We start from the raw sequence: 25,599 nt of genomic DNA, 5'->3' as shown, positions 1-25,599 counted from the left end.
TTTTGAGGTTTAAATAGAAAACTTTAGCTTAAATATTTAAATTGATTTCAAAATTATAATTTAAAATTTCATGATTGATTGATGTTGTTCTAGAGAGTTTGATTTTTTGCATTCATATTTTGGATCACACTTTGAATCATCATCATAGGTTTCTCCTCTCCTTGAATTCTTTATCATCATGATGATGAATCATTGAATACCATTAATACAAAAACACATATAATCAAATTCAAAAACAATATGAATCAACCTTATGCATTGTGAATATATTGATAACATCAAAATTTCATTCTTATTTAAAAAACACTCATATAATCAAATTAAAAAACAATATGAATCAATCTTATGAATTGTGAATATATTGATAACATCAAAATTTCATTCTTATTTTGAAAATTTATATACAAAACTTCATTGCTCTTTCTATACCATTTGGTCATTAATCATTGAAGAAATTTATTCAAAATGTTGAGAACTATAAATTCTTTATCACAACACACACTTATATTAAAAAAAAAAAAACAAACCAAAAAACCCAATAGGTATCTTGGACAAAGCAATTTCTTTCTTTAATACACACTGCCCATATAAAAAGGAAAATTTATTATTAATAGTAATCCATCGTAACCCTTCTTCCAAATCTTAATATAAAATATATATACAGGTGATAAAATCACTAGATTTTTCCAATAGAGAAGAGAAGTCCCGAAACGAGGAAAGGATGCCTTCTTCGCCTTTGCAGACAAGAGAAAGGCAACGTAATAGCTCAAGAAGAAGAACACGAAGCAGAAGAATCCGCACGCGGAGGGGAGGATATACACATTGAATATATATATATATATATCTTGTTCTTGTAGTAGTCTTGGCTGCTGCGTCAAAATCGTCCGGAGATCGCGGTTTCGAAACCCTAGATCAGGTAATATGAAGTATTCATGCTCCCATTACCTTTAATTCTTTACGTTCTTCTGTTGGCTAACTCAACCGGCCAAACCCTAATTTTGTTTTCTGTCAATTCAAACCCTAAACTTTTTTTGGCGCTACGTTCAATTTGTTGTTGGTATTTTTGGTTCTAATGTTTTGTGAGTGTATTCTTTTTTTTATATTTTTTAATTTTGATTTTTGTTGTGGTGTTGGTTTTGCAGATCGAAATCCTGGGCTGAAGTATTGAATTCTGATACAATATGAGTATTGATAGCCCTGAAGTAGGTTGATTTAATTTATATGTGTTTTTTTTTTTGGAAAAGTTGGATGCTTTCCATGGGAGATGGAGGAGTTGCTTGCGTGGCGGCATCACAGAATTTTATGGAGCATTTTAACTCCTCCGAGCCCTTTTGTGGGAACCACGGATTTGAAAAAAGTCAGAATTCCGGGCAGCTACTAGATGATGATCAACAGGTTGCGGGTAACTTGCAGCGGAACAAGAAGGAAGGGAGTAGTAGTGGTGAATTTCATTGTGAAAATGCTAATAATAATGATGTTGTGGGGAGTAGTAGAGCTAAAATTCACGTTGTAGAGTTTGGAAAGAGTAATAGTAGTGATGTTATTGTTGGTTCTACTGTGAATACTGCTAGTACTAGTTATTCTGAAGAAGTTGTTGCTGTTGAGCATTTAGATAGGCCGAAGCGATCTTCGAGGTGGGATGTTACACAGGAAAGCAATGGTTGGGATTCTAGGATTAGGGAAAATGGTGTAGGAGTGGGATTGCGGAGGCATGATGAAAGGCATAAGGAAGTTGAATTGGGATTGGGCCAGGACAATGTTGGAAGAGAACTTAATCATCATGGTGAGAAGCTTTGTGGGTTGGATGTTCGATTGAAGAGTAGGAGAGGGGTTGTTTCAGATGATTTGCATTCACGTTCAGGGCATTTTGAGTCATCTTCCTGTAAAAATTCAAGTGAGAGATATTCAGTTGATAGGTATCCTGGGCATTGTAAGTCAAATTCCTCTTCGAGAAGTCATTATGACAGGCATTCAAGGCATTTTGAATTTTCTGCTTCGAGAATTGTACATGAAAGGTATTCTAGTAGGCGGTCTGGAAGTGCAGATAAGGGTGGTTACTGTGAGCGGAGCTCATATGAGAGTAGGAGATGCCAATATGAAGAAAGGAATGGTTACAAGAAGAGCAGTGCAGATAAGTATTATAACAGATACAATAGCAGTCAGGTCTATGATGATAGGAAGTATCATCGCAGGGAAGTTGAATGGAGGGAGAGTCGTCGACATTCGAACTATAGACAATCTCATAGTGGCTGGGATCGAGGGGATGATGGTAGGCTGTCTGATGTCAGGCAATCTCACAGTGGCTGGGGCGAGAGAAATTTGGATGAAAACAGGCAATCTGATGGAAGGCAATCTCACAGCAGCTGGAGTGATCGAGTTTTGGATGATAACAGACATTCTGATAGCAGACAATCTCACAGTGGCTGGGATCAAGTTTTGGATGATGGGAAGGGATGGAATTCAACGTCATGGGGGAATCATGGGAGGTCAGCATACTCCAGCCTCGTAAAGGATTCAAGGTCCTCCAAGGATGTGGAAGCCCAATTGAGTGCATCGCCTGCTCAAACTCCTGCATCTGATCGTTCTGTAAGATTACATGATGAAGTACGAAGTGAAGGCAACAATACACACTTGAGTGAACAAAGTGCTTTGTCAGAACCTCCCAAACATGAAGAATCAATATGTCGAGGCTGGGTTTATATTGATCACCTTGGAATAGAACAAGGTCCCTTAAAACTTGCGGATCTGAGAATGCTAGTAGACGATGGACAGCTGCAGTCTGATCACTTAATCAAGCGAGAAGGAAGTGATGAATGGGTAACACTAGAAAATGCTGCATCTCCTATGCCTCTCGGAAAGCTATCACTTATAACATCAAAGTGTTCTCCACAGACTCAGAGCGATCCTGTCACTGAAATTCCAAGTAATAAAACTGGAGTGGAGGCAAACAACTCAAAAAATGTACAGGGAATGCCAAATTGCGACAGCATACATTCAGCTCCGCAGGATAGTAACACAAATGTATGGTTTGAGGACTTTCACATTGATGAAAGGATAGAAAAACTGATGCAAGGATTTCCTCTCATCCCTGGCAGAGAGAATGAGATTGTTTCAGGTATTGCTTCAATTGTTGCCTTTTATCATGACTGGAATAGAGTTGGGTTTTCACAAGTAAATTATTTGCGTATTCTTGGTTATGAGAATTTGTAGCCTAGAATGATGTTATTAGTTTGATTTCGTCCGCAAGCCATTTTGCTTCTTTGTTTTTTCTAAGCATTCGCCATTTCCTTTTTCATATTTGTGTAGCATTTGTTGAGGTCTTAAAAATATTGGTTTTTGCAGAAGCTCTGCGCCATGCAGCACGACATGTGAATCACAGTTTGGAACACAATGCAGAATGTGAAGGTGCTGTTCAATAATTACTATGCTTCTATCTCAGTCCTGGGAACCTCTAAGGTTCCTGTTAACATTTTGTGGTCTATAAGCTACTCCATGAATTTTTAGTAGTTTGAAAGGGTAATTAACTAATTATCATTGGGAGAAGAGTTGAATGTGTTGCTTGTCTTTACAGGGTCTCCAGGTCTCAAAGATGGCTATGATAAATACTGCAATCGGTGGAGAGATGCAGAGCTTGGTAGAGGGTCTGAAAATGATTCTAATGTTTCCAAGATAGCAACAACATTAGGTGCAACATTGAAAAAAGATTTGGACTATGATAAAGATGTTTCTACTGGCACAGGCATACGGGGTGAAGGCTATTCTCATTTTTCTGGCAGATGGCCATCTAAAGGTGGTGACTGGAAACGAACTGGTGAAAATGTAGGTGGTTGTGACAGGCTTTTGAGGAAAAAAGTTCTTAATGACGGGGTCCCACTCTGTCATATATTGAAGTCTGAAAGAGTGATGGATCCACGCAGGTTCCTAAAAGAAGCTTCTTCTTATGCTACACAAGGTAAAAGGCTAGAGGTGCCTCGTTGGGCTTATCAGTGGCAAGAAGAGAAGATTGATCCATTCCAGAAGACAGATGTTGCACTCGAAATTCACTTGCAATCAGGTCAGGGATCAATCGCAACCCCAAAAGCACACGCTGCTACATCAAAGTACCAAGTTTGTACTCCTGGTTCTCAAATTTCAACACCAAGGGGAACTGTGACATCTCATTGTGGACATGATGTGTTGAAAACTGTAAGGACAAACAATGGGGATTTAAGTAAGATTCTTATAGGAAACAAATTAAATCAGCACGTGTCATCAGCTACAAAAGTTCCAAATATTGGCAAAGCCACATCTTCCTTTCAGTGTGAAATGAAATCTGTACTGAAGAGAAATACTGCAATTTTTAAAGAGTCTGGTCCTTCAGCATGGGAATTATCTGCTAATAATCAATACATGGAACAAAATTTTGTGAAGGCTGAACGGATTCCACACCAGCAATTGCATTGTAGCATGCCTGCAGAGGATGCTAGGGTGTCCCCTTCTAGGGTTCATGTATCTGGTCTGCGGCAGGCACCAGAAGCTGAAGTAACTCAGGCGAGTGAAGTAATTTCTTCGGCATATGTTAAAACTGTGAACGATCTAAAATTAGATGAGGGAGAATGGTTTTATCGTGATGGTGCTGGCCATGAAAAGGGTCCATTAACATATGCACAGCTTCAGATGCATGTTTCTGATGGCATCCTTCAGAAAAATAGCAGTGCTTACAGGAAAAGTGATGATACATGGGTTCCAATTTCCCATGAGTTTTCTGCAAATTTAAATTCTCTGGAGAAGGCCATAGTTGTAGATTCCCCATGCCACCCTCCTGGAACAGCCAGTCCAGCTTGCAAAGATCCAGAGCAACATGAGCTTCAAGATTGCACACCAAACAATTTTCATGCCCTTTATCCCCAGTTTGTGGGATATGCACGAGGCAAGTTGCATGAACATGTTATGAAGTCTTACAGAAGTAGGGACTTTGCAGCAGCTATTGGGGAAGTGTTGGATGCCTGGTTAAACCCAAAACAATCAAAAAATTCCAAGGATGAACGCACTTCAAGCATTTCAATATCACGACATTCATCAGTGATTGATAGCTTAGGTAATAAGGACAATGGTTTCAACTTGCATAACTCAGAAGGAAAGCTGGATAGGAATAAAAGCACAAGTACTTCTCAACATAACAATAGTCACAATTTTTCACGTTCAGGTGCAATACTATTTTTTTTTACTTTTTGGCTTGAGCATTGCACAAACTTCTTGAATTATTGTTCTATCTTTTTCCAATTCTGAATTTAATCTTCTTTATCTTATTCTCATTCAGGCTTATATTTGTTGGAATCTGAAAAAGTTAGCAGCCATAGCAGATTTGAAATTGAATTGGCCGATAGTCACAGTCATGGTAAAAATCAGGATACTTGCAAAAGGCGTCGGTTGCAAGTTATTCAAGAAAGTGACAAGAGAAATGTTGCCAGAAGTGAGTTGCAGGAAGATTTTGATGTTGATAAATCATGTGGAGATTTGGATCAGGAAGCAACTAGTCATTTTGAAGACATTAGCAATACACAAACTAATGTGCATGGGAGTATGATGGACCGTCGAATACTTGAGAGGGTTTTCCATTTCCTTGGAGATGACTTAAAATCAATTTCCTCCTCTGCTGCTACATGCAAACGTTGGAACACTGTTATTCGAACTATGAAGTCAAAGACCAGACGGATTGACTTTTCTTATTTGGGTGCCATCTGCAGTGATGTGGTGTTTCAATCAATTATGGTAGGTGGTCTCTGTCAAATATTTATGTTTGAGCTCTCAATTATTCTGAAGTTCTTTAAAGGGCTTAACTTCAGAACCTCTTTTTTCTTGCAGGGGAGCTACAGAGAGGGAAAGATCAAACATCTCATACTCAAAAGCTGCACAAACTTGAGTGCTGATGCTCTGGCCAATTTTCTTAATGGTTGCTCATCCATTGTTTCCATTGACATAACTGGATGTAATCAATTCAGAGATGTTGCTCGAATGTTTTCTAATGTGAAATGGCAAAGATCTCATGTTCCAGGTCCTAGCAGTAGTGGTGATCAAAGTGAAGAGACACACTGCAAAGTTAAAAGCCTGAAACAAATAAATGACAAATTTTATGGATCATGCAGATCTTCTAGGGCTCTGGATATCCATACATCCGATGATTCTGCAGGAAGAGATATGGTTATACCACCATTGGAAGCAGATCAAGAAGAACCTATGGATGTGGATGATTTGCATGTTGATAGTAAGATCACAGTAAGTCCTGTCCGCCAGCGTACACACTTAGCTAAGCGCTTCAAACTAAATAGCAACGGGAAATCTGCAAAAATCCAGATGGAAGATGGCAGTTTCAAGGGAGAATCTTTGGGGAGGTCTTCTACTGGGTATTCGGTTGGAGGTGATAAGATGATCGAGAGACATCTATCTGCTACACTGAAGGACATATTGGGTGTGAACACAAACAATTACTTTCTGCAACGGGTATGTTTGTGGTCTGTTTAATCATTACTATTCAATTCAAAATTGTGAAGAACCTTCATGCAGCAGTTTTACTAAGTTTTCTTTCTGGAGTGTTTCAGGCATTGAAGATTGAGCAAAGAATAAAATCTGGTGGCTACAGTGGACATATGCAGGGCATATTTTCCTTTGAGAATGATGTATTTCTTCTCTGCAGAAAAGCATTCCAGTATGGATTCTTTGCATTTGGTGCTCATTTAATCAATTTTTTATTGTAGAAAATGGAATTAATGATTGTGATGGGAGTTGCAGTGTTTGGTTATTGTTGTCTCATGTGTGCTCTGTGTTTGTTGGCTGTTAACAGGGAGCACAAGAAAGGTTCTCAAGAACATGTTGCAGCAGAGGAGATATTCAAAGCAGCTCATCGTCACATCAAAAACCTTAAACATAAGTTTATAAAAGTTTTTTCTGGTGGTACACAGCATCACAAGTCTACAAATGGGAATGAGATGATGCCAAGGTTGGGCAAGGACAAATCTCAGAGTAACTTGTATACAAGTTCAAATGTAAAGAAGAGATATGGGAGGGGCATGGCAATGGCTGCAAAAAGAAGTAAGCGGAGGAGAGGCATGTCTAATAGTGATTGTAGTGACTTCATTGAGGAAGATATGTCAGACCGTGAAAGGAGGATTTCAAAACAAAAGAAGAGACACTGGTCAGATTCAGAGACTGAAACATCAGAAAGTTCAGGCTTTCTGGAAGAGGAATTTCTAGAAAAAGATGACAAGAATGATATTGACGATTCAGATTTGGATATGAAATATGACTCTGAAGGTGAATATGGAGGCTTTTATGAACAAAAGTATGCATTAGAAGATGAGTTGGAGATTAGTGTACGTGAGTGGGGGGCTAAAATGACTACAGACAGTCTAGTTCCACCTGTCACCAGAAAGTATGAGGTTATTGATGAGTATGTTATAGTGACAGATGAAGCCGAAGTACACCGAAAAATGAAGGTTTGTTTACCTGATGATTATGAGAAGAAGCTTAAGGCAGCTCAAGACAACAGAGATAACAATTATGCACATCTTGATATTCCAGAATTGAAGGAATTTAGACCAAGGAAACAACTTGGAGTTGAGGTTTTGGAGCAGGAAGTTTATGGTATTGATCCATACACGCATAACCTCATTTTTGATACAATGCCAAAAGGAGAGTTTACCTTTGATGAACGGCACACCATTATTGAAGAAGTATGTATATTGCAGAGCCCCATTGGTGCTTTTTTTTTGTTTAATTACATTGCTTCTTATCTTAACAAACTCTCAATTTTATTTGGAACTAATAACTTGGGAAAAAAATCTACAGGTGCTTCTTCGGGTTTTAAATGAAAGTGTCAGAGATTACACAGGCACTGGTAAGACACCCATGGAATATCCTGTACAAGATGTTGTTCAGAGGATGATAGTGCAGGCTGAAAAATGTGATGATGTCCACAAACAGACATTTTTTCAAGGTCTTTTGAAGACCATGCAAAGTCGTGAGTCAACTGAGAAATATGTTGCTTATAGGAAGGTATATGAATTAACTTCTTTATGCTGATGTAAAATTATCTTCCCAGTGTTAATCAATTTCAAGGATTTGATACCAATATTATTTCTCACAGGGGCTTGGAGTTGTTTGCAACAAGGAGGGCGGCTTTGAGAAAGATGACTTTGTTGTAGAGTTCTTGGGTGAGGTAATGTATATTGTGATAGTTGCTTTAGTGTCTTTTTTGTTTTTTGTAATCATACTTCTTTGTCCAGAGACTACTATTTTTTGATAGTATGAAGACTGAAAGCCAACATCGGTACAGAGATTAAAAATTCATCTATTAAAAATTCTTAGTGACAAAGTTGCCCCTTTTGACTTACTTTTGTTTAAGCTGTGTCAAAATTGTACTTCAATACAAATTTTAATACTAATTATGCCCTTAAATGCAAAGCAGCCGAAAATGTATTTGTTTTTGCATGTTAAGCAAAAGTTTAACACAAGAAAGAAGTTGGTACTGTACAGATAATCACAGTTTAGTGTTTGATCACCAGCTGGCTTTTTATCAAGGAAAACTTAGCTTTGTACTGCACAGCATTTCTTAAGAAATGAGAGTGCTTGCTGTAGTCTATTGAGTATTGTCTTCTTTAATACCCAACAGATCTCACAGGCTCAAGCAGAATATAGAAATGACAAGGATCTATCCAACCTCATAGCTAAATTGCAAGGGACATTGATCAACTTTTCTTCTTTCTTGCCATTGCTTTCAAAAATATTGACCAGCAAATACTTGCTTAAATTGCACTGCCTATGCTAGGTGATACTTGCTCAAGTTTCCTGGCATTGCCATATTCAATTGGACGCTTCAAATACATGTTGTATTTGTGACTGGTGTGGTGTGTATGCAAGGTCTGGAGATATTTACATGTGAAAATTTTAATGTGCATTTAAGAAGTTATATGCACAGCTGCATGCTTGGACACGTGTATAAGAGATGTTTGCAAAACTGTAAAGACCAGTGGCTTAAACTCAATTGAATTTAAGTAGTAGTCACGCTCAGGGAAATTGGTATATTTGGATAAATTGTAGAAAATAATTATTTATTATTTGTCTCCTATCACTATTTTCAGGTGTCGTTTGATCAGTAGAAACTAGAAAGGGCATAGCAGCAAGATTTGTTTGAGAAAAATCCGCAAACCAGAAGGTTAAGAATTTTCCAAAAATTTGGGATTTAATTGCGAAAAATCAGATTTTCAAAAAATGGAGAAAAACGAAAAAAAGAAAGAAAGAGAGAGGCCTACTTTTTTCAAATTTAAAGGCATTTTATTAGCATATAAATATAGAGAGCAAATAAAAATGAGAGTTTAGTCCATTAATTGTGGAATATAGATTTTATGTTCAAATCATTGATTACATTTTATTGCACAATACATACTGCATAGTGCATAAATAATAACTAAATAGTAGATGCTAATAGTTCTCAATTTCAATTACAATCTGCTTTGTACAAAGTCAAGCTACAAACTAAGTACAAAGTTCCAAAAAATCAGATGTAGGCGATAATTTGCCGCTACAAAGAGAACTGCACTAAAGGGCTGGAGGTCCTGATGATGAAACTCCTAGGTCAGGGCCTCTTCTAAGCCCTTCAACTGCATTGTTGACCTCCCTTAGGATATCAAAATCATCAGGATCTTGAAGGACATCATCACTTTCAATCCATTCAGAACCTGGATTGATCTTGCCAAGGTCAATTTGCTGGTCTTTTTGGTACTTACCTGATTTTTTCATATAGTGTTGAGGATGTACAATGTTAAACAATTGCTAATTCAGTGATATGAGCATAGAAACTGATTCATATTCCTTTCATGTAATACTTGCCACACATGTTCAGTAGAGGGTTTAATGTTAAAAACAGTCACACATATCCATTTTCTGTAGAGGGACCAACATCGAAACATTTAAAAAGGGGTTGTTTGAAATGAGAATTACTGCATCTGACAAGTGATCCCCCATTACAGCATGAGTTAATCTAAATGTATAGAATGTGGGATTAATAAAATTGTTATTTCTCTTTAATGATCATGTACAACTGTGTAAAACTCATCATCATATTACATTTTGAAGAAAACTAGTAAAATGCATTGGAATTAAAATAGATAAACATAGTTAGGCAAATCATTTTACATCAGTTGAAAACTACTGAAAACACGGCATTGGAACTGTAATATATGAGCACAGTTAGGCAAAAGCAAATAGCCAACAAGAAAGATTTTTTTTTCTAAACCCAAAAATAATTATTGATTGTTCTCTTTCAAGTAAATCCTTAAGATTATCTGGAGTTTTGACTGGACTATTTCTTTGTTACGGGTGCAGCTTGGAAAATAAATTCTCATATTTTGAAAGTGTCAAACCTATTGTAAAATGTGTTGAAAACCATATTAGGTCCAGAAAATAAGCTGCAGAAGTAAAATTGGTCAAAAACAGCAAAGGAATGATTGACTTGTGATTACATGCAATCTGGGTGTTTTAGATTGTAATATCTTCATGATTATTTGGAAAAAACATCACCCGTTATTTCATAAAAAAAACTGTGATTCTTTGGAGGAAAAAATCTCCAAATTGGGTGTTTCACATATGCTCGTGATCAATTGCTTTTTTTACACATTTCTGCTTTTCTGACTTTAAGAAAGATCAATTGTTTGTTTGTATAATTCTGATTTATGAATTATTAATTTCTAATTGAATTTCTCTTTAACATTTTTTTGTATCATTGATAAAATCTGTTTTAAACTCAATGTTATGTTAAATTTACCAATATGTTTAAAAGATAGTCACATCACGTTCAAAAATTGTTTTGGTCTTCTTTTGATGTGCAACCTCTTGGAATAGGATTAGATTACATACAATTTTGTCAAGTCAGTATCCCAATGATTCTTCCATGAACTGCACTCAACCCTTCTATATATTAAATAAAATTTAAAAACATATCTTTCCTTACATTAGTTTTAATATAAATTTTCCTTCTATTTATTAAATAAAATTTTAAAAAATATCTTCCCTTACACTAGTTTTAATATAAATTTTTTTAATAATGTTTTGACCCTATTTTATGATGATGAAATCAATATGTAAAAATAATGTTATATTTATTTATTTCTTTTTAATTAGTTGTGATTACAAGTAGTGCAATGATGCTGACAAAATATGGGCATTCTGTTATGAGCAGACTTTAAAAAGTCTAGCTTCAAGCTTGTCTCTGATGATGGGTAAGCTTGTCTCTGATGATGGGTGGAGTAAGATCTGACCTGTTGATGTTTAAACAACATATGCAGTATTACCTGGGTAAATTTTGCAAAAAATATATTAGACTGGATATATAAATCAAAGTAAATTATTTATGATAAATGTTGATAATCAACACACTAAATCAACAAAACTAATGTTTTAAAATGGTAATATTAGACTTTTGATTAATATTAGTGCCAAAAAAACTATATTAGTAGCCTTTTAAGATTCTGACAAAGTTCTTTTGTATAAGATAAATAAGCATTCTACTGGGTATAATGGAATAATGTAACATTGGCTGAATCATAAATCGTATTGTGCTTGAAATAACTTCTCTAAGCATTTTAGGCATAGCTTGAGACTAAATGTTTTCAAGGATAAATACTTTGTTTTCTGTACTCTATAATGTACAGCACAAAGCATCATATGCTTAGCATTACTACTTGAATTTTCTATTTTGTAAATCTGCTATAGTGTACAGAAGTGTTTATTCGATAATCTTCTAAGTTAGTTGTTGAAAACAGTGATCCTTGTTCCTTGGCTACCAAATTTGAAGTTTCCATTCACTGCAAATATTTACCAACATTATGCAAAGACTTCAATATTTGTTGCTGTATTGCTAGATTCATTGCACTAATGATTGGGAAAATTTAGATTTTGCATCATATGTTTAAACCTACTTGATAAAAAATTGGTGGTCAATTGGGATATGTGAGTATTGTGATGTGTGAATGTGAAAGAAATTGTAACATGTAAGCAACTGAACATCAAGATAGGTGTCATTAATCCACATTATTAATTGGATATAATTGTCTTAGTCAATGTTAAATGCAAGCAGTAACATAGCACATTAGTAGATTATTTGGGTTTGTATACTCCTGCCCTAAGTTTTGCTTTTACAGCATAAAAGCTTACAACAGGAGATATGAAACTTGAGTAGATCCTCATCTAGACTATATGAAACCAAGTTGAACAACATTAAAAATCTGTGAAAAACATTGTTATTAATATTTAATCATTTAAGACATGGGAAAGAACTAAAATTTTGTAAGGTGTGGATTCCATAAAAGAAGTGTCTAGAAATGGGCATCAATAGCCATTTTGTTTTCAAATGCAATATAAGAACCTAGGTTGCCAGGAGACCAGTACTGGTACTGGTAAGAGAGACTGGTATCGGTATTGGTACATCTATTTTTGAAAATAGGCGATGGGGGTACTTGGAGATGCCAATTTTTTTCATACATATTTAATAATTTATAGGAAATATCATGACATTGAATTTTCAACACCTCAAATCCTCAAGCAAGGGTATGTTCAAATACTAAATAGGCAATAAAAAACATTCAGGAGAAAATGGAAGTACAAAACACTCAACAACAATCCAGACCTGTAGGATAAAATGAGCAAAGAGTTTATCTAGAACCAAAACATTCATTCAAAGCAAAGGAAACTTCATAGGAATCAATCAAATTCGACAAAGTGTATAAGAAAATTGAAGGCAAGGGCCCAAACCAACAATTTGAATCTTTCAACACTGCAAATGTTTCTGCTATTCTGTGTGATTATATATTTGAGAATATGAATAGGGGAGAGGGGCCAGTAGTTGTACACAGTCCAATAGTTGTACACCCACTTGTGCTTATAATATCCAGTCTTGCCACATATTTATTCTATATATTGTAAATAAATAATCCACATTTAAATATAAAAATTACCAAATGTCGGTCAAAATGGACCAATACTTGAACATAAGATAACCTATAAATATTATATAAAAAAGGCATAAATGCATTCATTAACAAGTGAAATAAATTTTTGTTTCAAATAAAATATTATAGCTATCCACTATAAGTGTGTCATTTATAAAATAAGATGCTCACTTAAACTAGTACTCTTATCATAGTGAAAAAATATTATTCTTATGTGTACAACTATTGGGGTAGCAATGCATATGCATTGGAGTATTTCATATTAATAATTTGTCTTATCACAAATATAAAAGGTGAACACAATAAATACCTTGTTTTTTTCCATGGGAGGGATTGTCCAATGGTTTTAGTGTTCAACAATTGGTCCTTTTGTGTTCAACATAAGTTGTATTTTATATAATAATATGCTGTTTTTATTACAACAAATAATTTTTTTGTGTTCAACTATTGGTCTTTTGGTGTTGGATATAAAAGTTAGAGATAACACACGTTTATGATTACTAATAGGTATTTGGTCCATTTAAGTTGCATATAAGTTATATTTTACATAAAACTACGATATTATACTAATTACAGATGATATTTTTTTATTCAACTACTAGGAATTTTTAGATTAAGTTTTGGTCGAATATTTAAAAAGTCATTTTTTGGACATTTCACACTAGATGTGTTATTTTGACAAGTTGCATGATGAGTTATGCCTCCAAACCTTAGTTGTAGATAGTTAAGTGTCCATTTTACATTTCTAAAACAAAATAAAGGTCTCATTTCTAAAACAAAATAAAGGTCTCATGATATTCCATGTGACGGCTACATGTTGACAAAGTTAGCCCTCGCGACTACTGGTCCCTCTCCTCTATAGAGACAGAAGAATGAAGAAAGAAAATGTATTATCACAACCAAATTCCCAACTCCCAAGGATCTAGTAGAATTCACCCCCATTGTGTGTACTGCAAAGACTGCATAAAGGAATTAAAAGAACAGCAGCAAAAATATAGAAAATAAGAATATCTTTCGAAATTTTCATTGGAATGCATAATGGCAAATACTTGTGGTCTTGTTGGCTTGTGTTGGCTCCTGTTTTCCCTTTTGAGGTGTGTTTACTTTCCAGCTCTCCAGTACGTTTAACTTTTAAGTTTAAGGTTTTTTTTTTGTTTTATTTGTGTGGGAGACTATTCCTTTGTATCGGAGATTGTGGGAGTCTTAGGGAGACCGCAGCTGAAACTCTCCTGTGACTAGAGATGTCTCAGGCAAGGTCTCTGGTACTGGAGATGCCTCTCACTCTCTGTCTCTGAGAAGTATCCCAGGGGGTCAGAGACGTGTCACCTGGCAATAAAGATAATAAAAATGGTCCCTTCTTGATTTGCTTTGTTCACAATCCACTAGCAACTAAGTATGGCAGTGGATGCCATAGTCTTCTTGTTGTATAATCCCTTGTATCCTCAAAGGGTGATACAAAAATTTGTGAATACTGTAGAGAAGAACAATTTTTGTTTGTTAGTATTGTTGCTTCCTATGAGATAGCAACCTATGTGATTGGCTGTGAAATAAATCTGCAAAATTAACCATCAATATCTTACAGATTATGCACATTTATTCCAATATCGAAATTTTTCATTGAAAAACAATGCATTGAAAAAGAAACATCGTTCACAATAGCATCTATCCATTTTGGAGGCTAAATTAAATCTAATTCCAGCAGGTTGCAGTCCTCTTTAACTGTGCACAACTTCTGTCCTTATCCATATATTATGATCGACTACCATTCATGTGGATATCACTCCAGGTCTTCAATTTTTTTCTCTCCATAGCCACAATAATCCCTGTGAAGAATACACCATAAAAATCAAAATTCATAATTTTTTTTGGTAAATAATTTAATAGAATAATAGAGAAAAATAACATACATAGAATAATAGAGAAGAAAAAAACATATTATGAAAGGAGAAGAGAACACATTTATGGAAGGAGGAGAAAAAGAACCCATATTTGTTGAAGGATGAGAAAAATAATATGTTTACTGAAAAAGGAGAAAAAAAGAACAAATACAGATTTATTACAATAACAAGAAAAGAGAACAGAGAATAGGTATCGCATGAATTGAATTTTATTTTTATTACACTTCTAATTGCATACATAATCTGTATTTTATTTGATGTATGTGGGACCGAAGGGCCAAATGACAATTTGGTCATCATGCAAAAAGTTATAAATTCTTTTGGGTCTAGGTATTTTGAAACATTTAATTCCTTAATTACCACATACATTATGAAGTTTAAACTTTATCAGCGTTAAGCATTTATGTATTTTAAACTAGCCTAAACAGAAATTAACTACCATGAAAATAATCTCCCTGAATTCAGCTTATTCAGTGCTTAAAATAGCACCAAAGTATGTTCATTAATGACCATTTTGTTCTCATCTGAAACTTCAAACTGAAGAACTAAGATCTGTTTTCATTTGAAACTTCAAACTCAAGAACTAAGATCTGTTTTCATTTGAAACTTCAAACTGAAGAACTAAGATCTGTCTGGAGTGACAGCTTTCTTGTCAGTTTATATGAATTATATCTTTATTTTTGTCATTTTTGTGGGGAAGAAAATTGATTATGTTTTGATTAGTATTATATTTTTGGAGCGTAGATTGTGCATTTTAGTTTCAAGATTTCTTCAAGTTGTTAGAAGTTTGTGTTATGAATCCTTTGGAAGGTAATATGAATGTTAACATGTTTTCAATTGTGCTGTATTGATTTTATGCTTATTGTGCATCTAAGTATTCCTTGAACTTAACTTTGTTTACTAATTAATTTATCAAACATTTCTAAGGTTTGGCTTGTGTATTCAAAGCGTATCCCTTTTGTCATCATTCAATTCTATGTTTTCAAAAATGCACAAATTTCCTCTGGATGAAACTTTAGGAGATGAGTTTATAATGCAGTGTCTGTGCATTGACTCTACTAACAGTTGTATATTTTGTTCCATTCCCTGTGGAGTATGAGCTGCATCTCACTCTCATTAAAGCTGATTATCAACTGATTGCATGCATTAAAAGCTGCACTTACTTTTGTAGGTAATGTTAGCAATTTCTAGTAGACCCATATAATGACTATTAACTGATTGTGTGTATTAAGCTGCACTTTACTGCAATATAAGGATATGATTAAATTGATTTTGTAACATCAACAATTTCTATTAGACCCATATAATGTTTATCAACTGATTGCTTGTATTAAACTGCACTTTATTGTACTATAAAGATATGATTAAATTAATTTTTTAGGTAACATCAACAATTTCTATTAGATCCATACAAGTCATAACAAATATAATATATTTTGAAACATAAGGAAAGCATTTACAACCGTTTCTCCAATTTCCTTTTGAGGGAAATGGTTAATCAACTAAATGGATACAAAATAGGTGGTCTGACTAGTTTAGATACACTCATCTTGCTTAACAGAGACAAAGATCTTGCTATCCAGTAAGCTCATATAAAATCAAACTAAGAACTGAATGGCACTGCTTTTGTAACTCTGGATATTTGCAGTTATAATGTTTTGTCAGACTCGGTGTTCAAGATTCATTGGGCACGTACCGGGTTCAGCCCCCTAGACCCCTGGTACTGGTCTGGTACGGTCCGGGTTCAGGGTTTGGGTCCAGTTCGCCTGTGGTTCGGACAGGGTTCGTGGTTCACAGGTCTGGTTCGAACCAGGGCGAACCCAAGAGGACCCAAGTTGAACCCAGGGGTCTGACAGCCCAAAAAAGGATTTTTTTTTGCAAAATTTATTTGTTTTTGAATTCCACCACATAAAAAATTAAAATGACCCTATGTCTCAAGCCACACACCTTTGTGCATCGTACAACCAAGAGAGAAGCACAAGTCTGTACGAAAGAACAAGTCAGAAAGCACAATTCCCGTACGGGAGAATGCACCTTGATCAGAATTTTGACTTCTTTGGCCTTGTTCCTGACATCTTAAAAAAGCAGAAAATTAATGCGCTGCCCCGGGACCCTGCGAGGGGCGCTGCCCCTCGACTCCGCAAGGGGCTCTGCCCCTTGACCCTGTTGGGGGCGTTGCCCCAAACCCCCATTAGAGAATCCATTTGATGATCAAACTTTAAATTGTTGAAAGTTGAAACAATGATACTTGAATATTTTATCATTTTGATATTAAACTTGATGTATATGATGCTGTTATGGTATGATCATGATGCTATGATTACAAGTTTATGTTGGTTTTGTTGTTTATATGATGCTATGTGACATGCTAATCTTAATTCATGCTTATAGGCTGCATATATATATAATTTACATGTTTTTGTACTAACGAACCCAAACGAACCCAAACCCCTTTTCAAAATTTTGCCGTTCTGGCGTACCGGGTTCTTCGAACCCGAACCGGTAACTTAGCATTAAAGTAAAAGATCAACAATTTTATTAGAGATTCTTGTACTGATTGAACAGGAGAGAAGGCAAATAACTGCAGTAGCATGAATCTTTTGGTACTAATCCGATTTTTACAATTTTACCCTGTTTCTTTGGGTTTCAAGTACCTGGGAATGGGTTTCAGGCACAACAAATATTATTATGTGTATTAATAATACACACACACCAAAAAATACAGAGTTTTTTAGCTTTCAAGTTTTCATTTCCATAATTAAGATTATTAAACTTTCTAGAGAGTTGCATTCAAATTTACCACCAAATGTTGTATGCGTTTTTTTATTTAATGCTTTTACTTCAAAATTTAGCCAGCTTTTGTTGGGATGGATGATGGATGCCAACTGGGATAAAGATACTCCACTGCATGCTCCACTCCTTTCTGGCATTTTGGTGACATCCAGGAAGTGTCCAGGGGACACCTAAACACCCAAGTGATAGAACAAGTGATGTACCCAGAATGGCTTTCTGAGGGGACGCATATCCTGGGGATATCATGTTCAAATTTAAGGCAGCCCAGAATAGCAAGGGGATTCTTTTTGTCACCATCACCAAGACAACTAAAATGTGAGGAAGTGCCTCAGTGGAGTACTGCAATTTTATTATGGTAGCTGGATAGGCATGGGAATTTCTAGTTCTGATAGGATAATGGAAGAAATCTCAGCACATTCATTCTACACAAGGAATTCACGATGTTGTAGCTTCACAACAATTGAGCAACTAGTATTTGTAACTTGTACATGTTAACAGATGACTTCAGAGCTCTTATGGAAACCTCCTGATATATGCACTGTCTGTTTTAACATACTTATTTTACATTTTTGTCATTTTACCTAATTTCACTGCTAATCATATCTTTTTCAGTTAACAACCATCAGAGTAATGGTGCTGTTCTCATGTTGTATTAAAGTCTTTAATAGGATCTGTATGAATATGTTAAATTTATTCAGATACAATATTTGATCAAAACAAAAATTAAAGCGTTGGACATGTAACAATTTTAAATAAGTTTATTCAGTTCATATCCATAATCTTAATATTGAGAAGCTGATTTTAAATAGGACACTAAGTAAGCATAAAAGTGAGTTTTAAAATACAGGTGCGCTATGCAGAAAACTAATTAATAGATAGATTTAGTATTTACGGAATGGACAGATGTATTTTATTTTTTAAAATTACTGTTTCTAATTGTTTTATTTTGTTTTACAAAATTGATAAACATAACTAATATATATTTTGCCCATTCTGCAGGTTTATCCTGCTTGGAGATGGTATGAGAAGCAGGATGGGATCAGGTCTTTTCAGAAGAAGGATAAAGATCCCGCTCCTGAGTTCTATAATATTGTTTTAGAGAGGCCAAAGGCAAGAAGATAATATTTTGCATTTTCATGTTCAGTGGCATGGTGTGGACGCTTTTTTCACAAAATGTGAAATATATATAATATCAAAATGGAAAAACTTATGTGGTTTGTAATGTCAATTTGCAGAGTGATGGTGCAGGGTATGATTTAGTTGTGGTTGATGCAATGCACAAAGCTAATTATGCCAGCCGCATTTGTCATTCTTGTCGACCCAATTGTGAAGCCAAGTAAATTTCTGGCCTCTTCTTTCCTTCCTATTAAGTTTATATGCACTTATTATGGTAAGATACATGAACTGATTGTATTTTTCCACAGTTGCCAGAAACATAAGAAATAAGAAATGCAGCAATTATAGTGCACTGCTACTCATCTGGCACATCCTCACTTTCATTCTTGATCTTGATATTCATCATGGTGGGCTTTTTTTGTTTGGTGAAGTTTGGACGTTAACTGGACCCAGCATTAATGCTGGTCTCATCCCCTAGCATTGATGCTGTCCAAGCCCACAATCTCAATGGCCTAGTGAAGGCTTGAAGCCTGCAAGCTCAATGGCTCAGCATGGACTTGGACTGCTTATTTAACATTCCCACAACTTAACCATCTTACATGCCCTCAACAGCACAAGTCATGGCGAATCCTTATTTTCTTATGTCAAATATTTAATTCTGCTAGTTTGCCAAACCCGCAGGAACCCTATATGGTCTTTGTCTTTGTCATTATGCCAAGCTATATGTATGGGACCAATTTTTTATATGGTAGTAATTATTGTCTCTTCCAAACTCTTCTGTGTGGTTACTAGCTTATTAGTAATTAGGTTCTTATTTCTGACTCTTGATGGGCTTGAAAGATTTCATGCAAGTTTGTGAATTATGTTGTACCATCAGATAGAAATTATGAAATACACAGCATTAACTTGACAAATTGAAGGTGTACATGGAATTCAACTACTTGGGTTTAAAATGGAGAAAAAGAACATAGCAAATTAATAAATGTTATTATACTCAAAATATGGAAAACTACTATTGATATTTCTTTGCAATATCATGCGTAGAAGGATAAAAAACATAAAACAAACAAATATTCAATCATAGTTTAAAAATTTGCAACTCAGCAAAACTTGGCCGACCCAAATCTGACTTGGACTGAATGACTCATGAAAAATCTTGGCAAAATTTGCATACATAAAAACACAAATAAATTGTAAGATAATCTTGAAAACACGCATAAATCTGAATTTACAGAAGTGTTAAATAGTTCTTCTTCAATTATAAATAGAAAACAAATTCACTGCACATCATAGTGTCATATCATTATGTAAATTACAAAAGCTTATTATTAGTTTTACAAATATTTCTGTGGAAAACATGGGCCTAAAACAAATTTGTTTTTGCCTTTTAAAACCAGAGTAGGACCTGTTTTTAAGGTGGTTTTTCCAAGAATTATATGGCCGAGCCTCTGGCAGAGTAAAGGGCTCGCTGGCACATTTCCTTTCAAGATATGGGGTGGAGTCAAGAGGCAGAACCATTGCCACCAAGTCCAAAATAAGGCCTTCAAAACCACAGAGACCTTTTGATGATTTTTTGTCAACATGTCGTAAGCGTGAGAGATTGAAAGAAAAAAGTGTGAAAAATGACTGTTTTGATGCTTTTCTGGTCATGGAATTTTTATTTGCATCAATAGGGGGAGTTTGTTTTTTGTAAACTTGCAAGTGCCTTGCTGAGAAATATGGAAAAATTCAAAGTCAAGTTTACTCTTGCCAGTAAGTTGGCTAGGAAGTTGTGTGGCAGGAACTCACGAGTCGGTGATTTTTTAAACTATGGATTCAATTCTGCCAATCACTCGGAAATTCTAGATGCGCATCAAATTCTCAATCAAATATGGTGAACCTTTTACATCATGTCTTAAAGAGTACAGAAATGCTGCTTTTCTATCTGATGAAGTCCAAACCAATTTTTATTATTTTCTTTGTAAAACTAGGTTGGGTGTTGAATACATATAAAAAAAATCCTAGGGTGGGGGGATCTGGGGGTGGTGGACCCCAGTGGGTTTCAGGGGCAGCTCCCCTGTCACCATAGGGGCCTCAATGGCACATCCCATTTTGAAAACAATTACCACTTTTAACCAAGTTCTAAATACTTAAAAGAAATGCACTTTTGGGGTTTTTAACATTTGGGAAAAAAGGTTGCCAAAAAACCATGGCTCATTCAAAACAATTGCATTTAATTGCAGTTTGTTGAATAAACTACAGTTTACTGCTTATAATTGACCAAAAAGAATACTTTACAGTTTTAAACAGCAGGTCAGTTCAAACCGGCAGGGCCCCAATTCCAGGCCACAGTTAATGGCCAGTTATACTGGGTTCATGCTTCTATGGTTCAAAGCAAATGCTTGAATATAGAAATTATAACATTGCATGTGGTTCCATGATAGTACTAAGAATTAAGCTCTCTCATTTCTGAGAACAATCAAGCTAGGCAGAAGTGATCCATATCTGTTAATTGTGCAATTGTTTTTCCGTTATTTGAAATAAGAAACAATTGCTATATCTATTCTCATTTCTGACAGGCCGATGTGCTTCTCTGATCAACTTAATTGGTTTTTTCTTAGCTATAATTTTTGCAGTTTGAATTTTTTCCTGCATGTGATTTTTCTTCTTTTTTGGGAGCCAATGTCCAATGGAAGGAATTGGATACAACTTTTAACACATAATATATATATATGTGCAAAATTCCATAATTGCAGATAATATCCGTGGGTCTTGTAAACACTAGCTATAAATTTTTAACCATTTTACTTCCCACAATTTGTTTTCGCTTTTGGACTGGCTTTCTGAGTCAAATTAGTTGCCTAGTTAGGATCTCTTAGGAACTTCATCTCCCAAAAGCCAAAGCATATAATGATATTTTATTATTTAATGAAGATAAGATGTATGTAAAAGCTAGGTCATGGGCTTCATCTATATTTTTTTATTGATTTATCTGTTTGTTGATTGCTTTTTTCATATTGTCTGAAACAGAGTCACTGCTGTTGATGGACAATACCAAATAGGCCTATATACTTTACGACCTATACAGTATGGGGAAGAAATCACATTTGATTATAATTCCTTAACAGAGGTAATTTAGAATATCTGACATAGTTATTGATTAAGGGCCTGCTGGAATTCAATTTTTTTTTGACTGACTCATTTGACTTATTGCAGAGCAAGGAAGAGTATGAGGCATCTGTGTGTTTGTGTGGTACCTATGGTTGCAGAGGTAGCTACTTAAATCTTGCTGGGGCAGGGGCCTATCAAAAGGTGATGTTTGTCAATTCAATCAGGCACAGTGGCAGACACCATTGTAGTTTTAGTTGCTGTGCTGCATCATCTTTTCCAGTTTCTTGATATCATTGATGACATGCAAAAGTTACAGTAAGGCAGCAACTCTAAACCAGTTGTGGGTTGGTACTTGCATCAGGTCCTGAAGGAGTGCCACAGTATATTAAACAGGCATCACTTGCTCCTGGAAGCTTGTACCAATTCTGTTTCTCAAGAAGACTTGAATGATTTGCGCAATGCAGGTGTTGGGACTTGTCTGCTGTCGGGATTACCTGGCTGGGCAATAGCATATTCAGCCCGTGTGGTGTGTTGGCTTATTTGCTATTTATTTTCATAGTAAGATTTGTTTTTATGTACCAAATGGATATACTTATTTTTGTCCTTCCATTGACACCAGGTGAGGTTTATGAATCTTGAAAGAAGCAGGCTTCCCGACCAAATAGTAAAGCATATTAGAAAAGAAAAGAGGAAGGCTGGTTTTGAGATTTCTTATGAATGTGATGAGAGGGGTGAGGCAGAGGTTCAGGTATGAAAGTAAGGAATACCAATGTTAGCTAGTGTACCATTTCACAAAAGATTCATTTTTTCTTGATATGACCAAATTGTATGTTGTCTTTGGGGACAGGCAGAAGGATTCTACAATCAAAGGCTTCATAACCTTGCTATTACTCTTGATAAGGTAACTGAACTGATTTAACCTGTTTGGAAAAATTTATAGGACTCCTATTTAATGTAGATCATTTCTCTCTGATTATGGTTTCTTTCCCTGACAGGCAAGGTACATAATAAGGAATATTCATCAAGACCCGAAAAAAGCTCCTCCACCTCTACGAAAGCTCGATTCTACAGAATTAGTTTCACTACTTTGGAAGGGTGAGAATTCGTTGGTTGAGGAGTTACTCCGATGCATGGCAAACCATGTTGATGTGGAACGGTTGAACCGCTTGAAGCAACAGGTTCATATGCGTGAACTAAGTGGTTCCAAGAATATAGAAAAAAGTTTACGTGAATCTTTGTTGTGGTAAGAATTATGTGAATTACTTTTCAGTTTCATCTGTGAATTAGGGAAGAGCCTGTCTGTATCTTAAAGTAAAAGCCAACTTAACAATTTTTAAAGGTTAATATACTCATGGAAAAGCTAGGAGCATACAATTCACTATTTTTATTGTGAATAATTGTGACATAGTGTGGTACTTAATGCGTGAACTAAGTCGTTCCAAGAATATAGAAAAAAGTTTACATGAATCTTTGTTGTGGTAAGAATATTGTGACATGGTGTGGTACTTAATGTGTGAACTAAGTTGTTCCAAGAATATAGAAAAAAGTTTACACGAATCTTTGTTGTCGTAAGAATTATTTGAATTACTTCTCAGTTTCATCTGTGAATTATGGAAGAGCCTGTCTTTATCTTCAAGTAAAAGCCTACTGAAAAATGTTTATAGTTTAATAAACTTGTGGAAAAGCTAGTAGCATACACTTCACTATTTTTATTTTAAATAATTGTCACAAAGTGTTGGACTTTTCTGCATACACTTCACTATTTTTATTTTAAATAATTGTCACAAAGTGTTGGACTTTTCTGTAGCCTTAATTTTTCGTTGTTGGCCTACAGGTTAAGAGATGAGTTGCGAAATATGCCATCATCATGTAGATGCCGTCATGATGCTGCTGCAGATTTGATTCACTTGTATGCATATACGAAATGCTTCTTTAAAAGTCTTGTAAGTATGAGTTATGATCAATTCTACCCAAAGAGGGCATTAGATTTGTGCACGGCCAAGACCACATTAATATTTACTTTACCGTACATGCATGTTTGTGATGCACGATTTAGAATTTAGTAGCACCTCAAAGTGCAGGCAAAATATAATGATGAAATTAGCATAGCCAAGCTATTTACCATTTAGTTTTGTGCCTATTTTGAGGGAATGTCTTGATGCATTTACTGACAAATGATATAATCTTCTGCATGATAATCTGTAGAATTAAGAAAACCATTTCAATAGTTAAGTAATTTGATGCTGAATATTCGTTAATTTTTTGTTGTTATCGGCCATAGGATTATGGCCCTTTAGTATCTCCGCCTCTGTATATCAGCCCCCTTGATCTGGGTCCCAAGTATGCAGACAGCTTGGGAGCAGGGTTTCAAGAATGGCAAAAAACATACAGCAAGGACTATGCACTAGGTCAGTTGATATATTGGTTCAAGCAGACTTCTTCGGACCCTGGTGCTAGCCTAAATAAAGCACGGAGAGGTTGCTTAGTTCTACCGGAAATCTCATCATGCTATGCCAAGACCCACAAACAAGAATTATCCCAAGATTATGGCTCTAAACAGCGTGCAGAGCTGATAAGAAGGATGGTGAGTAGTGGTATTAATGTTTTTCTTGATCAATTTAGATTTCCTTTCGAAATGATTTTACTTAATGCTCTGGTATATTCTTTACAGGAGCGAGAACCTCAAAAGCCATGGCCAAGGGGTGAGTTTTGGGAATTCAAGATTAATCGGGGTCTTTTTGGCAGCCCTATGTTTGATGCTGTTATGAATAACTCATCTTTAGATAAAGAGATGGTGCAGTGGCTGAAAAATCGGTCTAGTCCATTCGAGGGTTCATATTATCACTGACACTGAGTCACACATTGTTTTGGAATGATTATTCCATTGATCTAGAGCTTCTTGTGTGCATATGCTATGGGAAGCGGTAATCATCTCAAAACAACAGTGTATCTCTTGAGATGTTCTTTGTACAGGTTTTGTACTTCATATTCCTTATGTAGCAATGTTACCTTGCTCCCATACAGCTGCTTTCTTCTTGATTTATTGTATTGAGGACTTCTGAAAATTCAAAGTGGGTTGCAACTGCCTTTACAAGCCTTTCTGTATTATTCTTTACACTCTAGCAGAGAAAGATTTCTCGTTTTTTAGAGAAAGCTCCTTTCCTGATTTGTTACAGGGCATTTGCACCTTGGAATGACTCAGATGTCTGAAGTGTCTATTAAATGGACAGCTTCACATCTTCTAATTCAGGTGTCATCAATTTTATTTTGTTATGATCCATTTGTAGATTAAAATTTCTTCACTTGTACAGATGTGTGACAATTATGGCGCATGCTCAATTTTTATCATTTTTGAATCTTTTCTTATGCTCTTACAGCTTTGTACTGACCATTGAAAGGTTGGAATCTAACATGGTGCGACGGATGTGAGAGTGTTATTATTGGTCATTCTTTACCTGAGAAGAGTCAAATGCTCTCTCGTGGTGCTTTATTATGTTAGTAAGGGTTTCTTGAATGCATGGCTGGTAATTTAGAAGCTGTGAAGTTTAAAAGACATCGGCTCTGATATACCTCAAATTTTGCACTAAAGACCTAAAGTAGAAAGTTACATCTATTTTGATTTGCAACCCATATTTGTAAAGTGTACGAGGGAGCTTAATCTTAGAATTACCTTTCCTGTTTCAAAAGCGCAATGGCTCTGGATTATGACCTTTAACTGGGTG

At 35.4% G+C, this 25,599-nt stretch overlaps 1 protein-coding gene across 1 annotated transcript; it reads left to right on the top strand.

Moving 5' to 3' along the window:
• The first annotated feature begins 676 nt into the window (after nucleotides 1-676).
• LOC131048177 (histone-lysine N-methyltransferase ATXR3) lies at nucleotides 677-25,187 on the top strand. The gene is made up of 21 exons (XM_057982059.2): nucleotides 677-916; nucleotides 1,143-3,115; nucleotides 3,343-3,405; nucleotides 3,572-5,185; nucleotides 5,300-5,751; nucleotides 5,845-6,480; nucleotides 6,579-6,685; nucleotides 6,821-7,709; nucleotides 7,825-8,031; nucleotides 8,123-8,194; nucleotides 18,671-18,781; nucleotides 18,907-19,007; nucleotides 21,797-21,896; nucleotides 21,983-22,078; nucleotides 22,239-22,403; nucleotides 22,497-22,625; nucleotides 22,725-22,778; nucleotides 22,873-23,120; nucleotides 23,712-23,820; nucleotides 24,159-24,461; nucleotides 24,549-25,187. Exons 2-21 carry the CDS (start codon nucleotides 1,222-1,224, stop codon nucleotides 24,723-24,725), a joined length of 7,527 nt encoding a protein of 2,508 aa, XP_057838042.2. The 5' UTR covers nucleotides 677-916; nucleotides 1,143-1,221; the 3' UTR covers nucleotides 24,726-25,187.
• Nucleotides 25,188-25,599: the final 412 nt, after the last annotated feature.

Source organism: Cryptomeria japonica, chromosome 6 (assembly GCF_030272615.1).
Source record: "Cryptomeria japonica chromosome 6, Sugi_1.0, whole genome shotgun sequence".
NCBI lineage: Eukaryota > Viridiplantae > Streptophyta > Pinopsida > Cupressales > Cupressaceae > Cryptomeria > Cryptomeria japonica.
This window is presented reverse-complemented; position numbering and strand designations above follow the sequence as displayed.

Coding starts and splice junctions, on each gene's coding strand:
- LOC131048177 (XM_057982059.2), top strand. CDS start 1,222: ATGTGTTTTTTTTTTTGGAAAAGTTGGATGCTTTCCATGGGAGATGGA. Junction 3,116..3,342: donor AGAGAATGAGATTGTTTCAG/GTATTGCTTCAA, acceptor TGGTTTTTGCAG/AAGCTCTGCGCCATGCAGCA. Junction 6,481..6,578: donor ACAATTACTTTCTGCAACGG/GTATGTTTGTGG, acceptor GGAGTGTTTCAG/GCATTGAAGATTGAGCAAAG.